Source organism: Ruditapes philippinarum, unplaced genomic scaffold, assembly GCF_026571515.1.
Source record: "Ruditapes philippinarum isolate M1 unplaced genomic scaffold, ASM2657151v2 ctg9748_1_1_1_1, whole genome shotgun sequence".
Taxonomy (NCBI): Eukaryota; Metazoa; Mollusca; class Bivalvia; order Venerida; family Veneridae; genus Ruditapes; species Ruditapes philippinarum.
The window spans coordinates 26,544-41,066 of NW_026851654.1; the positions used below are offsets into that span (position 1 = coordinate 26,544).

General features: G+C 32.3%; 2 protein-coding genes across 2 annotated transcripts; both read left to right on the plus strand.

Moving 5' to 3' along the window:
* Positions 1 to 1,344: 1,344 nt before the first annotated feature.
* LOC132735096 (sodium-coupled monocarboxylate transporter 2-like) lies at positions 1,345 to 5,548 on the plus strand. The gene is made up of 7 exons (XM_060722030.1): positions 1,345 to 1,408; positions 1,698 to 1,778; positions 1,989 to 2,062; positions 2,663 to 2,800; positions 3,915 to 4,050; positions 4,382 to 4,470; positions 5,530 to 5,548. The coding sequence occupies exons 1-7, from the start codon at positions 1,361 to 1,363 to the stop codon at positions 5,546 to 5,548; spliced, it is 585 nt and encodes a 194-aa protein (XP_060578013.1). The 5' UTR covers positions 1,345 to 1,360.
* Positions 5,549 to 7,156: 1,608 nt separating this feature from the next.
* On the plus strand, positions 7,157 to 9,080 carry LOC132735183 (sodium-coupled monocarboxylate transporter 2-like). The gene is made up of 4 exons (XM_060722145.1): positions 7,157 to 7,250; positions 7,515 to 7,729; positions 8,584 to 8,731; positions 9,009 to 9,080. The coding sequence occupies exons 1-4, from the start codon at positions 7,179 to 7,181 to the stop codon at positions 9,078 to 9,080; spliced, it is 507 nt and encodes a 168-aa protein (XP_060578128.1). The 5' UTR covers positions 7,157 to 7,178.
* The last annotated feature ends 5,443 nt before the right edge of the window (positions 9,081 to 14,523 follow it).

Sequence of the window (14,523 nt, forward strand, 5' to 3'; positions counted from 1 at the left end):
ACCACAGATCCTCTATATGTAAGTAATAAGAGTTTCAAGAGTTTATTTCAAGATACATTTGGGCAATATGCCCATGCATACACGGTTCATATAACAAAGCATACAATACAATCAATTGGTCAATGTCACTACTTTATAAAACATATATCATTAAGTTACACAGTATTTTTAGCAATCAGAAAACGTTAACTAAAATATAATATACTATCACTTAATGTAGGTTATTTGTATTGTTTTGTAAAAAAGACAAAAACAGGTTTAATTATGCGTCTTCACGAAACGTTTTAGCCTCTGTGCAGCCAATGTGAAGATTTTAATTAAATGAATTTCGGATGAGAATTCATTCTGGTGAAAGACCGCAACATCGATTTAAACAAAAATGCTTTTATGAAAGCATTAAAAAACTGTTAAATTTTGTTTTTAACATTTAGAATTATTAAAAGATATATAAAGAGGCTGTGTTTGGTAAAATGGAAGGTGTTCTTAAGTTTTTTTGTGAACCACTTATTTCATCCACCGAAAAATATGTTTGATTCTTTCAAATAAAATAAAATATTAGATAAAGTTTATAATTATGTTTTAAAAGTTGTTGTTGACATGACATGCATCATTTCTTCAAGTCGCCATTTCGAGGGTTATTCCAAAGTAATTTGTGCTTAAAAGCGTTTGCTTTTGTTTTCATATTGACAAATGGGTAGAATTTATTCATACTTAACATGATCTTAGAATATAAAAAAAACCGGTATAGAATAAGAGAAAGAAATGGAAGTTACGGAGCTCGTGTTCAAGTTTTTTACCATTGAATTTAAATGTTTGCTTTTTTAGAAAATTTCAAGGGAAGATAATCTTTACATTAGTCTGACAAATATTAAGTTTACTAACGGTATCTTCATTTCATTTAATCTTTGAACACAGATCTAAATTTCATGGAATATCATTAAACACTTTTGTTCCTTATTTGTTCTGCTTAATGAATAAAAGTACTGACAATTCACTACAACTTGATAACTTTTGAACAATTGGCAAAGTTTAAGGCTTAGAATAAAAAAAACAATCGTTTACTCTAAGGAAGTCAGTTGCATGCTAACCTTAATGTATCTTGAAGTTTGCAAAGATTTTGTTGTACAGTTTTCATCGTCCATAAATATATGGAAATGAAGCGAACTACTTTAAGATAAAGCAAAAAATAATGTAAAAGAACTCACCAATTCACTTAAATCATCATTAAATTTACTTTATATCTGCATATTACGTAAATTATATATATTGAAAAATGGCCTCCAAAATGGCTGCCACTTTTGACAAGGGAGGTAAATATTGTAACAACTTATTTGTTTAAGTGGCAAATATTCCCTTATGGATGTCAATCATCGTTGTTGGAGTTCTTGGAACAATTTATACGTCAATAGTAAGATGATCTCTTTTTAAATTTAATATACGTAATCTGACATATGCTTGCTTGCATAGTTTATTCCAATGAAGGCGGTAAATAAACCTAAAAAACAAATTTTATTTAATTAATGTACTTTAGCTTTTGCGTCTTATAATAATTGTAATTAAAGATTTCTAATCTTATATTTATTTTAACGAAGTAGTAGTTATTTGTGAATATTTTAAATTTATATTTGGCCATGTTGCACTTGAAGATGTATTTGTATCATTAAGTTATGCATAATTATGTTTGTGTTTTCGGACAGGGTGGTATTAGGACAGTGATATGGACTGATGTTTTTCAGTTTATCATATTATTTGGAGGACTGATAGTTATAATTGTCATGGTAATAAAAATGTCTTTAAACAGTATCTCGCACTTTTTAAAGATTGCATAACCTTTCTATTAACGTTAATAATTATTATGTCATATATTTATTAAAGTAAATTTTACATAAGACTTTAATTCTATCAAATATAAACGTTAATTACCTGCAGAAGCTCAATATCAGAACAATATTGTGAACTCTGCAAAACTAAAATTGTTTTTACTTCAGGGTACAATAAATGTGGGTGGTCTAGCAAAAATATATGAAGTTACCAGAGACGGGTCAAGGCTGAATTTTAGCACGTATGTAACATATTGGCTAGAAAAGAGTACCAGTATGAAATAAGAGGAAATAAAATCTTGAAAACGTTGAAAAGCAGCAAAATTAAAAGTGTTGCAAGTTTGATTGAGCCTGTTCACATATGGTTTTGACAAATGCAAGCTGCTAATTATGCCCCTAGCACCTCATTCCTCATAAACCTCATTCCTATTGTATGCATGTTAACAACTAATATTAAGGCATGTCTCGGGAAGCTGTGAGCCGTAACAAGGTCTATTATTATGCGACATTTCATACCTATTAAATACCCATCTTTTTATCAAACGCGATTCCAAGGTCAAAAGTTAGAAAAATGTATAGCTTTATTCAAAGTAATTCGATTCCCTTGCTGTTCTGCTTTCTTGTTTTTATAGATTATTTACCAGATTTGATTTTAATCTATAATGTTAATACAATCGTTTGACCTTTTTGAGGTCATAATACAAAAATGTAGATTTTTCCATACAAATTTATATCTTTGTCGCCCTCTCTAACCATAAATACATGACCAATAGATATTAACATTTAATCAGATCTTAATCATTGGGTATTTTTTACACAATTATTTTTACTGTAAATTTCAGAACAAGTGTAGATCCTCGTGTACGTCATACTGTGTGGGGATTTCTCACAGCAGGATTTGTAAATTGGCTTCCAAACTGTTGCAATCAATCAGCCGTGCAACGAATTTCTTCGATGCGGACTGTTCGAGACACTAAAATGTAAGCATCTTACTATACATTGCTTTCTTGAAATTTGAAAACAATAATGATACCTTCAAAAGATATAGAATCTTCGTCGGATACAATATAATTATGTTGATTGTGCCATGTAGCAGTATTTTACGAAGTATGTTTACATATGGCTTACTGAACAAAGGCCTTGATATAAGAGCTGAACATATGCAACTTTCTTACATTTTAATCTAAGATTTTAAAATATTGAGAGTTTTTATTAACAATATAATGCTTATTTAGAACACCGTCAATAAATTTAAAATTTAAATTACAATTTTATATGCTTTTCCTCACGGTAGACAGGTAACATTGAAATGACAACTGTATATTCTTTTGCTCGGAGATCTGAAACTGGAGATCTAGATTAAATTCTTATCTGGCTATTAATTTTGATTTGGCCTCAAAATCGTTTTCGATCAAATGTAACCAATTTATATCTTGCTTTGAATTTCGAGCTCTTTGTTTGATTTTCTTTTTATAGGACAAAGCATCGTGTCAGCATCCGTCTCTCGCTCTGTAAAGTAAAAGATATTCAGTTTTCAAATGTCAATTGCAGAACTAAAATATCGAATTCAGGATAGGTTCTAAGATCGCTTTACGAAATTCACAAACCAAGCGACTTTTTGCGGCGATCAGGCTCCGAGTTCAAAATTGAAATTTTCAACAAGCGAACATGCAGAGCAAATTGTGAGATTAATACTCAAAATTTCTCATAAGATTGGAAGGGAAATAATCTATATCCAATACCATATAACAAGTAATCTAAAACCAGTTCTGAGATTGATGTTCGAAAATTTTGAATGAAATGATATTGTACTAGCATCAAAGTAAGAACAGCTCTTGAGATTTAAGACAACTTTTTACTTGCATGGAATTGTGTGCAAACTCTGAGATAGATTTTAGTAAATTAAAATAATTCGAATTTTTTTAAGTCTGTAGCAACCGGCTAAAAATTGAAATATATCTGGAAATTGAACAACTGTAATTAAAAAACGATCTCAGAGGCAGGTAGTGGTTCAAATCCAGCTTCATATTGAACTTCAATCTAAGAAAATTGGAACGTACTTCTCGGATAACATTTGTATGATTTTCAATGCAGATCCACGTTTTTGAACGTTCCTGCTGTGTTCTTATACGGTATAATACTAATTTTCTTCGGTCTGTTACTGTACACACATTATTCAATACAAGAGTGTGATCCATGGTCAGCCGAGTATGTCAGCAATGCCAATCAGGTGCGTGTGTTATTATGTTTTTACGATAAGCTTTCTTTGTGGTTACTCATTCTCCTTATGTCTTACCGTTTTTCCCTTATCAAATATTTTGCTACTTTCCCGCCCTTCGCATCAATATATTGTTTTGGTTGGGATCCGTGAGCATTGCACTCAATTGGTGATTTGTAATCTCGTATATTTTTAAGTTTATTGGTACGCTTTAATTCGTGTTAAACGGTTCGGGAAATAAAGAATATTCTTCTTTTATGAGAAAACAAACTAGATGGACCTATATTAAAAAGCTATTAACGATAAGTATTCGTTATTGCCGTAATACCTTTTTTTATTTTAGTTGATCCCATATTACGTTATGAACGTTTTTCGCAACATTCCTGGAATGACTGGTTTATTTATAGCAGCATTATTCAGTGGAGCTTTAAGGTTTGGACTATTTTATACACTCACATGTCATGCATTTACATGTATATGATGTAATAGCTGTGTTAAAAACTAAGTCATCAAATAAAAAAATCTTAAACATTATTATTGATGGTAAAACTTTCATTATTTGATATAAATGCTCTCGTCAGGTATAGATTGAATTAGATATATTATTTGGAAAGCCACTTTGATGGTGTGTTACAATTCAAAAACTTATGTGACAATGCGAAACATAATTGCTCTCCAAAAATGGACCTAGAATTAATAAAAGTCATGATTTTCATAATATATGTAGGATGAATTTAGTATCTTATTCACCATATATTAACCTATTTGTAACGTAGAAAGGGATGACAAGCCAGAGAACATCTCATCTGGAAAAATGATTACGGCTTCATAAGCACAAATATTTCATTAATGTCTAGTTTATTGATGAACTGAGATAACGCCGAATGTTTGGAAACGGATGTTAAATGAAAATGCTGGTATTTTCTTATAGAAATGAGTTTATTACGCTTTCGCCGCGTGTAAGGGAGGTAAATAATTATTTGCCCTCATCGGTCCGGATGGTCTGCTGTCCTAACGTCGACCGGTTTGTGTCGGTGTGAACCCCGATTGCTTTGACCAAGATAATACCCCTAAATTAGGCAAACGTATTGTTAAACTTTTGTCGCGTGTTACTACAAGCGCCATGTAAAATTTTAAAAATTGTTAGCATCATATTTACTTACGCGCACCAAGGTGATTTCAAGCAAGGCGATTGTCCTGTTTACCTAAAAAATCAACATTTTGTGATTTTCAATCTTTGTCCTGATGCAAAAGTTGGCATATTTGGACTTTTATCATTTGTTATCTTACAACTTTAATGCGTGGGCTTCTGCGTCTAAATGACTCATGTCTAGTTTTATTATATGACTTGTCTCCCTTGTTGTTTGAATTAAGGTCCTCGAAGTTTTGTAATTTATGACAAGGTAAAAAGGGAAATATTTTTTTAGTTAAGGTACTTTAACATTTTTCTGCAATTCAAATTATTACAATACTTTATGTTATCTATTATAGGTACAAACGCGTACATTAAATATTTTATTTCAGTACGCTGTCGTCTGGTATATATGCAATGTCTGCAAACACGTTACAAGATATTTTGGTAAATGTATTAGAACATGCATCAGAATTTACGAAGACACTTATTGCAAAGCTTGTAGGTGAGTTTGAATACTTTATTCATTTTCACTGTATTTATTCATTTGTTTAAATGATTCTATATTTGCTAACAGGGACCTATCATCTTTTCTATATATTCTATACCTTTGCTCGTTGTATGTAATTTCACGATCGTTTGGTGGAATACACATTCTTTGTTTTTCCAAACTTCAAAGAGGTTGTTTATTTAAAGAGATTTTTGTCCTTATTTATAACGATTTTGTTATTCTAATCAGTTCTTAGGGTCATCAAGGTATTAGTATTATTTCAAAGATACTAGTCAACCTGATCGGTCCTCAATGCTTATCATGAATTGATAAGGTTTTTTTATTATATAATACGAGGCCAATACCGTACACTTATTAAGTGGATTTAGAGTAAAATGCATCTGAAGGAATTAAATATTTTACATCACTTACAAGTTTCGACGTAATGTTTATCTTATTTAGTGCTCTTGTATGGTATACTGACTTGCCTACCTTGCCAGGACCTTGTCAGGTCCTGTTACACAGGTAATGTTGATGCTTTATATCTCAAGATCGATGATTATATGAAGAAAAAACAATAAATTTAATCATAAAGTATTTACTCGTATTATTGATATTTTTGGTCATACTGTAGTTTTAATTTACAATCATATGTATATTATACGATTATAGCAATTTTTTGTTTAACTTTTCATGTTGTTCTCCTCACATTTGTATGAATGTAAATGGCGATGAACATTTGATTATGTTTGGCGAATAAAATATTGAATTCAATTGTAGTGTTATTCCAGTGGAAGGTAATTTCTTATTCGATTATAATAGTATGCAATGTGGTATTGTAAATGTCAAACATTGTTCTTGTTCATGTACAGAAATACACTGTACTTTCCAACAAATGTTGACTAAATGAAAAAAGCAACGTTGTATAATACTTTCAATCCGTTTTGTTCCCGAGTGGTATTCGGTGAAGTGCTCCAAATGTGTATTTATTTTTCTTTGCTTGAAGTCCGATTTATCCTTAATTATGTTATATCTTATTGACAAAACAAAATTTAAACAATTTCAGATTGTTTCATTAACTCCCTATTCAAATTCACAGTCCCTGTTACTTGTCTTTAAATGTTTTATCTGAATAAAAACAAACAAAGAAAAATGTATTTCGAAAACATTCTTAATTCTGATTTTTGTTTACAAATTCTCCCAGCGCTATTTGTATATTTTAGGAATACATTGGTTGCGTTGCAGTTACTTTGTTAACAAGCACAAGTACTTTTGTAAACAATGATTTTTAAGAAAATAAAGACATTTATTCAATTATTTGTGGCGGTTTTTTATGTGTTTTTCCTGGCCAATGTATACATATTAAATAGTTACATGAACCTAAACACATTCGTGACACTTTTTACGAAAAGATTTTGATAAGAATAAGCGTAAATTTTGACTTGAATTTCAGTTATTTAGCAAAAGGACATATTTCGTTATTTTGTTATATTTTCTAGATAGATTTCATGGACAGCAATGGGTGCTACAGGGGGATCTATAGTCGGTGTTATGTTTCTAGGAGCAACATTTCCTCAAGCAAACTGGATTGTACGGCATATTTAAATAACTTTCAACATCACGTTTAAATGACTTTATAAGATAATGTCATGAAAGGCTTTGTTTATACATAAAAATAGATTTTTTATTCACTCCCAATCCGATGAAAGAGTTTATATAGCATAAGTGCTTACAACAAATCCATGTTATACATAAATGTGTTGAAAACTTTTATAAATTACGCCGCCTTTTTATTTCAATAATGACGTAATTATGACGTATACCCAAATAAGTTTTTCCTTTTAAATTTATAAGGGCGCATTTTCCGGAGGTATCGCAGGGATAGCAATGGCAACATGGTTAGCATTGTGTCAACTTATGTATGGCATTAAACCACCGGTATCGAGAAGAATACCAACGACTGGTTGTGTACCTTACAGTTCATGGGAGATAAACAGTACAGACCCAACTCCTGCAGGGATGACTACAGTTATTCTACAAACAACAGATACATTCGCCAGTGAAACAAAGTAACTTGATATGATTTTTCATATCGGACGTTAATCTATTTTTTTAAATTTTTTTTAAGATACTAACATTGATTTGGAAAGTGTATTTATCATTGCCGTTTCAACTATCATTTGTTCTATTATTTTGCGTTTCTTGTTATTCTACTTCAACTGAGACTCTTTCACATTTTACGAATGTAATTATTTGCAGTTATCGTTTTGCTTATAAAATCAAGGTGGTGAGCTTAATACGTAGTAAAGTATCGACGATGATAATTACTGAATAAACAAATAAATAAATAAAAATAAATAAATGAATAAATGAATAATTAAAATAATTAATCAAATTGGTTTCATACATACCATTCACAGAAATGGCATTCGAAATTAGTCCATGAATTTTAGACTGTTACATTCTTTGTTTTAATAGACGGCGACCATCTAGCATTTTATGATATTTCATATCTTTATGTTGGTATATTCGGATTTCTGGTGGCGTTCGTTACAGGCTTAATTATCAGTTTATTTACGGTTCGTGCTTTTATTTTTTTACCCACTCTTGACATACACACGCCCTATTCTGCCTTTTTTTGTCGATAACGTCAAATAAATTTCATTAAAGCTCGCATCAGAATCCAAAATGAAATTGTAAAGAGCTAATAACCTTTCCGAGGTTACCGCTATGGAAAAGAAACCGTTAACTGTAACAGTGTATTAACAATATCTGTTAAACTTCTTTAAGAAAAACTGACTGCTTCTTAGCCAAACAAGAGAACGACACTATTTTAAACAGTTTTGTTCAATGAAGCGAAATCAATGGTTCAAATAGATTTCAATCTTAAATATCTGAACAATATATTACTGGTGATATTTAGCAATTATTTCAAATATTTTAATCTATCAGGAATGGACCGTGATGAACCGACCGAGGCCGAGTATATATTCCCTGGTTGGCGGTCAGTTTTGAAGAAGACAGGCTACACAGTCGTTAGAAAGCCACGGACTTCCACGGCTGCAGAAATGGTATCCTTCAATAATGTTAAAAATTAAAGTGAAACAAATCGAATCATTTAAATTATGTTGTAAGAGTGTGCATCTTCACGCTTTTTGAATAAATAAAAATTACAGTTCAATATTCTGCGTTTTTATCAGTCTATGTTATGCTCATGGTGTATGTTGAAATATGCACTACTAACAGGACTTTATTCTTGTTTAATTTTATTTTCATTGAGCGACCATCGCTATTTTTATCATCATTTTTCAAAACAATATAAATATAGCGTAATTTTTCTGTAAACAGGAATTAAAGAAGATTGAAAGTTCTGGTTTACAATCCATTGTAGCGCCTATCAAATCTCTAGACCTTAACTAGTACAACACACACTCGGAAGATGAACTGTGAATGACACCCTTCGTCGAGCAAATCTAGCTTACCTGACATTAGAATATACATAACTATATTTCTGGTACTTTTCAAGTGTGTTCTATGAACACATAATTACTTAATCTTGTTTTTGTTTTTGTTGTTAAAATATGCAAAATATAACACGTTTATATCTCTACTTTATCTTTATAATTCCTTTTTTACGAATTCGTACATGTACAATAGAAATGTTTTTATCACTTTCATCCTATAATACCTTATTGACAGACTCAATAAAAAGCAGTCTGAAAATATCAGCTTTACATTATCTTTTGTACTGTAAATATCGCTCTTTCTCGGAAAAGTCAATTTGAGCCGCGTCACGACAAAACCAACATAGTGCGTTTGCGACCAGAATGGATCCAGACCAGCATGCGCTTGCGCGCAGTCTGATCAGGATCCATACTGTTCGCTTACAAACCCTATAACACGTAGAGAGACTTATCAGTCTGATCAGGATCCATGCTGTTCGCTATCAGTTTCTCTACTTGCTATAGGGTTTGTAAGCGAACATCATGGATCCTGATCAGATTGCGCGGATGCGCAGGCTGATCTGGATCCATGCTGGTCGCAAACCCATTATGTTGGTTTTGTCATGACGTGGCTCATTTCATTTTGACACAACACAGGCAACACGTTGATGTTTTGGTTAGATTAATTATGTTCATAGACGACAGTGTTAAACGAATTGGAGCACAAGTGGGCTAATTGCATTGATGTAGAGGACGATTTTATTGAAAAGTAAGACCATTAGTTGGGTGCTCTGACTACCGAAAGTACATCGGGCCAAAAACTTTTTGGTCATACTCGTATGTACAGACAAAATGTACAGTTTTCTTTATCAAATCAAGTGTTTCTCAGAGATGTTTGTTGTGTTGATGTTGATATGAAAACTATTTCTTGTATATTCTTATTCTTTTTGCAGATATTTCTTAAAGTTTTATAATAATAATTTTCCATTTTAAATTAAAAATTGTACAAAAAATGGCCTGACTTGGACAGAATATAAAGTGTTTGTTACCAATCTCAAAGCAGGTGCGATACGAATTACGTAGATTTGATATAGATAAATCGATTAATCCGATAAAAAAATAAGTAATGTATTATTTTATTGTTAAGTGATAGCGTAAGAAAATTAGAACGATAACAAACAAGTCAATGCTACGTTCACAGTGCAAAGTCCCAGGCATTATTAAGCCACACAGAACAACAACAGCAGAGAAAGGTTAAGGATGTAAGGACAAATGAGGATGAAAATAAAATAGTTCCATGGTCCCATTTATAGTCAGTGTTGTCTAAACACTTAAAGGGAAAGGGAAGAAACTACTATCATAATAAAATTTTATTCTAAAGACAGTCCAAGCAGGTGCTTATCCATGTCAGCTTTTGACAACAAACAAACACACCTCACCTATTTAACTGCCTTCTCAACACATTCAAGAATGGTTAACATTCAGCCCCCATCAATGTTTTCCATTTAATTGTGAGAAAAGGTTATATATTACACGTGGGAAAATTCCAATAGAAGACTACCGAAATTCTTTTATGAAAAATGTGCGCTCCGGTTTTTGAAACCTGACGCTGGGTACTGTTTAAATATATGAAACGACTTAATAAAACAAATGAATACAAATATCAACAGCATTCATGAAACGCAATCCATGGAAACATTAGTCCTAGACAGCATTTTTCACTTTTTTATTAAGTCATTATCATCGGGAGACCTCAGTTTTACACATCTAATATCTTGATTTCTCAATGTGTCATTAAATATCTATATTTGAAAAAGATTATCTATTCATATCTTAAACGAATGTTTGACAGTGCGTTTCGTAAATTATAAACCTTTTAAATAAACCTCATTCAAAATAGCGAAATGTAAGTTAATATGCAATATTTTGCATATCTAAGATCAAAGGTGCAGAATGACATCCATTGATCTAGTACAGTTAATACACATTTCTTGTCTCAAAACGATAACACCTTGTAACTGTTCTGTGAGAATAAAGAAAAAGGAAAATGTTAATCCAATATTTTTGTAACACTTCTATCCTGGAATGGAATCTTAAAATAGATCAACCTTATCGAGAATCATATTTCCATAAAAGCCTAAGCCTATTGATATTATGTCCATCCGATTGTATAAGGAAAGTGAACAGGTGAAAATAAATTTACAGTTTGCCATAATTCCTTTCAATTTTATAATTTATTTCGCATGACCCAATGGCATTTATGTAAATATCTATCGGAATATACCTGTAACGTTCAATTTATAAAAAAAAGTAGGGCAGTCTTTTTATACTTCAGAGAGTTGCGAAGCAGCCAAGTCTTCTGTGATTTTGAATAAGATTCAGGATTTACTGCGGAATGACATGCTATATTTAGCGAGTCTTCAATAACAATACAAGTTCAGAAAAACATTCTCATACATCAGCTTAACGCTCCATGATCAATTTTAAATGTCTGGCTTTTTTGCAAAACATTTATTGTACATTTTCTTCAAATGAAAAGACAATATTTTCGTATCTTCGTATACAAATAATGGGTGGTGCAACTGTCTGTCGTTTTCTGAGATTTAATATCGTGGAACCAGACTTAAAGTAAAGCATGCGTAAACACGTTGTCTCCACCTAAAAGGACTGTTTCGCATTTGGACGAAATGCATTGGTGTAAGAGTTGTTGCAGTGCACTGTCATAAAACATCTAAATTTTTCAATATATCCATTTGTTGACTTTTAGAAACTGGGAAACAAGTTCGTTTTGAAGAAATCTATTTTGCTTTGTATTTTAGTTTATGCTCAAATTTGATGTTTTATCGTTGGTCATTTGCTTATTTAAAGTTAATAATATAACGTTTAGTTGAGATATAATTAATTAATTTTCAAGCCATCATGATAAAAATATACGAAAACATAAAAATAAGACACGTGGTGTCGGAGTCCTGGCACATTACGACATTGACTGAGCGTACTCGTCCAGTCTGACAAGTACTACTGGTACGAACGTAATGGAATTTTCAAGCCGTAACGCTTCCCCTTTAATTTCAACAACTGCGCAGATCGAGACAGATATTCATCTGGGTTATAGCATTTTATTCGATGGCATTGAACAGCTGACCATTCCTTCCCATCTATTTCACACGTGCGTAAAAACCTCGCTTGTTTTATCATTTTATGTTGTTGTTGTTGTTTTTTTTTTGTTTTTTTATTTAAGGGCGGCTACATCGCACCAACACAGTATATGTCATATGGCGACTTTTCAGCTTAATTGGTGGAGGAAGACGTTAGATGCATTATTTCAGGTATGAGTGGACACCTGAGTAGAACCTTCGACGTTCCATAATCTAGCTTAATAGCTTTCCCCCACGAATAAAACCAGAGTCCTTGGCGGGATTCGAACATACAGCTGCAAGAAGCAAGTGGTTTAAAGTCAACACCGCTATGTCACGGACGCAATAATAATATATATTTTTTCAACATCTTCAGGACTGGGAATCAGAACTGTCTCGTAGTTTTAGTAAATGATGCAAATTTATATTTTATATAATTGATTTGAAGCATAAAACGATGGATAAAGCAATATGAACTTCGTCGTATCCACAAAACTTCATAAAAGTTCTGGCCCGCTTAGAGTTGCAAGTTTGCTTTAACTTTTGTTTTACAAAAACGATGTGCAAGCAACATATAACGGACGAAGCGGAAAATAGTGGAGCGTATTAATACATAAATCTGGTTTACAGTCATGTCCAGCGAAAAGAGAAATAAACAATAACATACATTTGTCGTCCCAAATAGTGGCGTTTGTTTACATTTTGTAGGATACGACGTAGTTCTGATTCCCAGCCTTATCATACATATGATTATAACCTCATGCATTCTTATGCTGTCAATAAAATAGAGAAAAACAGAATCCCTAAAAAAACCCAACACGACTAAACTGTAAATGTTGCAGGCTCGATTTGATTGAGTCTGTTCATGGACGGTACTGGAAAGTGCAAGATACCGTCCACGCCCCCTAGCACCGGCTTTAGCAGAATTCAACATTTAACACGAAACTGATAAAATTTTGAATTTAGAAACATTCGCAGATGTGTTCATACGGCGGTTATCATGGAACCTTCAATGTGACACAGTAGTGCCATTCCATGAAAAACGGCGTATGGTCCCCAAGTAAAAGAATGCTTTTGCCCTAAACGAGAAAACAATGGGCGGAACTAAATAAAATGGAATTTTGAAAGAGGATCTGAGGTTCACACATAAGACGTCAAAAGATAAATTTAAGAAGCAGGCAAAATATCCTAAGGGTGATTATACAGTATTCAAGCCACCCAAGTTGAAAATGGCCAAAAAGAAGAAACTAAAAGTACCACATAACATATTTGATCTATTTATATGAATAACATTTCTAGCATAAAACATGATAATGCATATAATAATAGTGTGCGGTACCTTGTATGTTAAAAATGTTGTAGTAATTATACAAGACTTTAATTAGCTAAGTTATCTACATGTAAGGCCTTTAAAACAATTAACATGAAATGAAGTTTATCCGTGCTATTGTTATTCTTGTCAGGTCTTTCATTTCTTAAATGGGGGTACGGTTGTGATTTAATACACGACCTTGCATTCAAAGGTACATTTTGATGTACAAATGAACCTGCTCTGGTTTTATATGTAGATTTATCTACCGTTTTAAACTGATGTCCTAAAGTTAGTTAGACGAGCATTTGAAAGTTCTACAATAAAGGATTTTTGATATAACAAGTATAATGTGTTTCTAGTACAAGTACAGCTAACCCGTCTGCTGAATGTTGGGACAAGTGACACAGTATACCCATCTTCACTCTCACCAAAATAGGTTCAAATCCTGCCAGCGGCATTGAAATCTCTTACTGTTAAGCAAAAAAGGAAAGCTAACTTAACAGTCTAGCCATTTATTTGCTGAAGATTTGAAAGGGTTTTGCCCTGCTTTAATCTTTAACAGTCCATGTAAATTTAAGTGCTTTTTTATATGAAAATTAAATAATGGCACAATATCATACTGCACGAAATGTGACTGACTGTATATAGGTTGCGAAAACTAAACACTTTTTGTTTCAGTAGGTTAAGGAAGGTGGTGGTTAATCGAAGGCACTGATTATACAGTGTATATGCATATATTATTCTGATAAAAGTTAATTGATAATAAAAAGGGTTTGTAATAGAAAGGACATCTAAACACGAGGCTGTCACGAGGTCCCCAAGTATCAATGCAATTGCCGAGTGTTTTGATTAAGAAATAACATCGGCCTAAGAGGTGTTTATCGGCTATTTAACATCTGTTTTGGAGTTTTGATGCGTAGGAATTTACCACGAAGGCCGTAGGCTTGAGTGGTTAATTTTTTCGCATGAAA

Excerpts from the sequence above, each read along its gene's own strand:
- LOC132735096 (XM_060722030.1), top strand. The coding sequence starts at position 1,361 with ATGTCAATCATCGTTGTTGGAGTTCTTGGAACAATTTATACGTCAATA. Across the intron at positions 1,779-1,988 it reads TGATAGTTATAATTGTCATG|GGTACAATAAATGTGGGTGG; the intron begins GTAATAAAAATG and ends TTTTTACTTCAG. Across the intron at positions 2,801-3,914 it reads ACTGTTCGAGACACTAAAAT|ATCCACGTTTTTGAACGTTC; the intron begins GTAAGCATCTTA and ends TTTTCAATGCAG.
- LOC132735183 (XM_060722145.1), top strand. The coding sequence starts at position 7,179 with ATGGGTGCTACAGGGGGATCTATAGTCGGTGTTATGTTTCTAGGAGCA. Across the intron at positions 7,251-7,514 it reads TTCCTCAAGCAAACTGGATT|GGCGCATTTTCCGGAGGTAT; the intron begins GTACGGCATATT and ends TAAATTTATAAG. Across the intron at positions 7,730-8,583 it reads ACATTCGCCAGTGAAACAAA|CAATTATTTCAAATATTTTA; the intron begins GTAACTTGATAT and ends GGTGATATTTAG.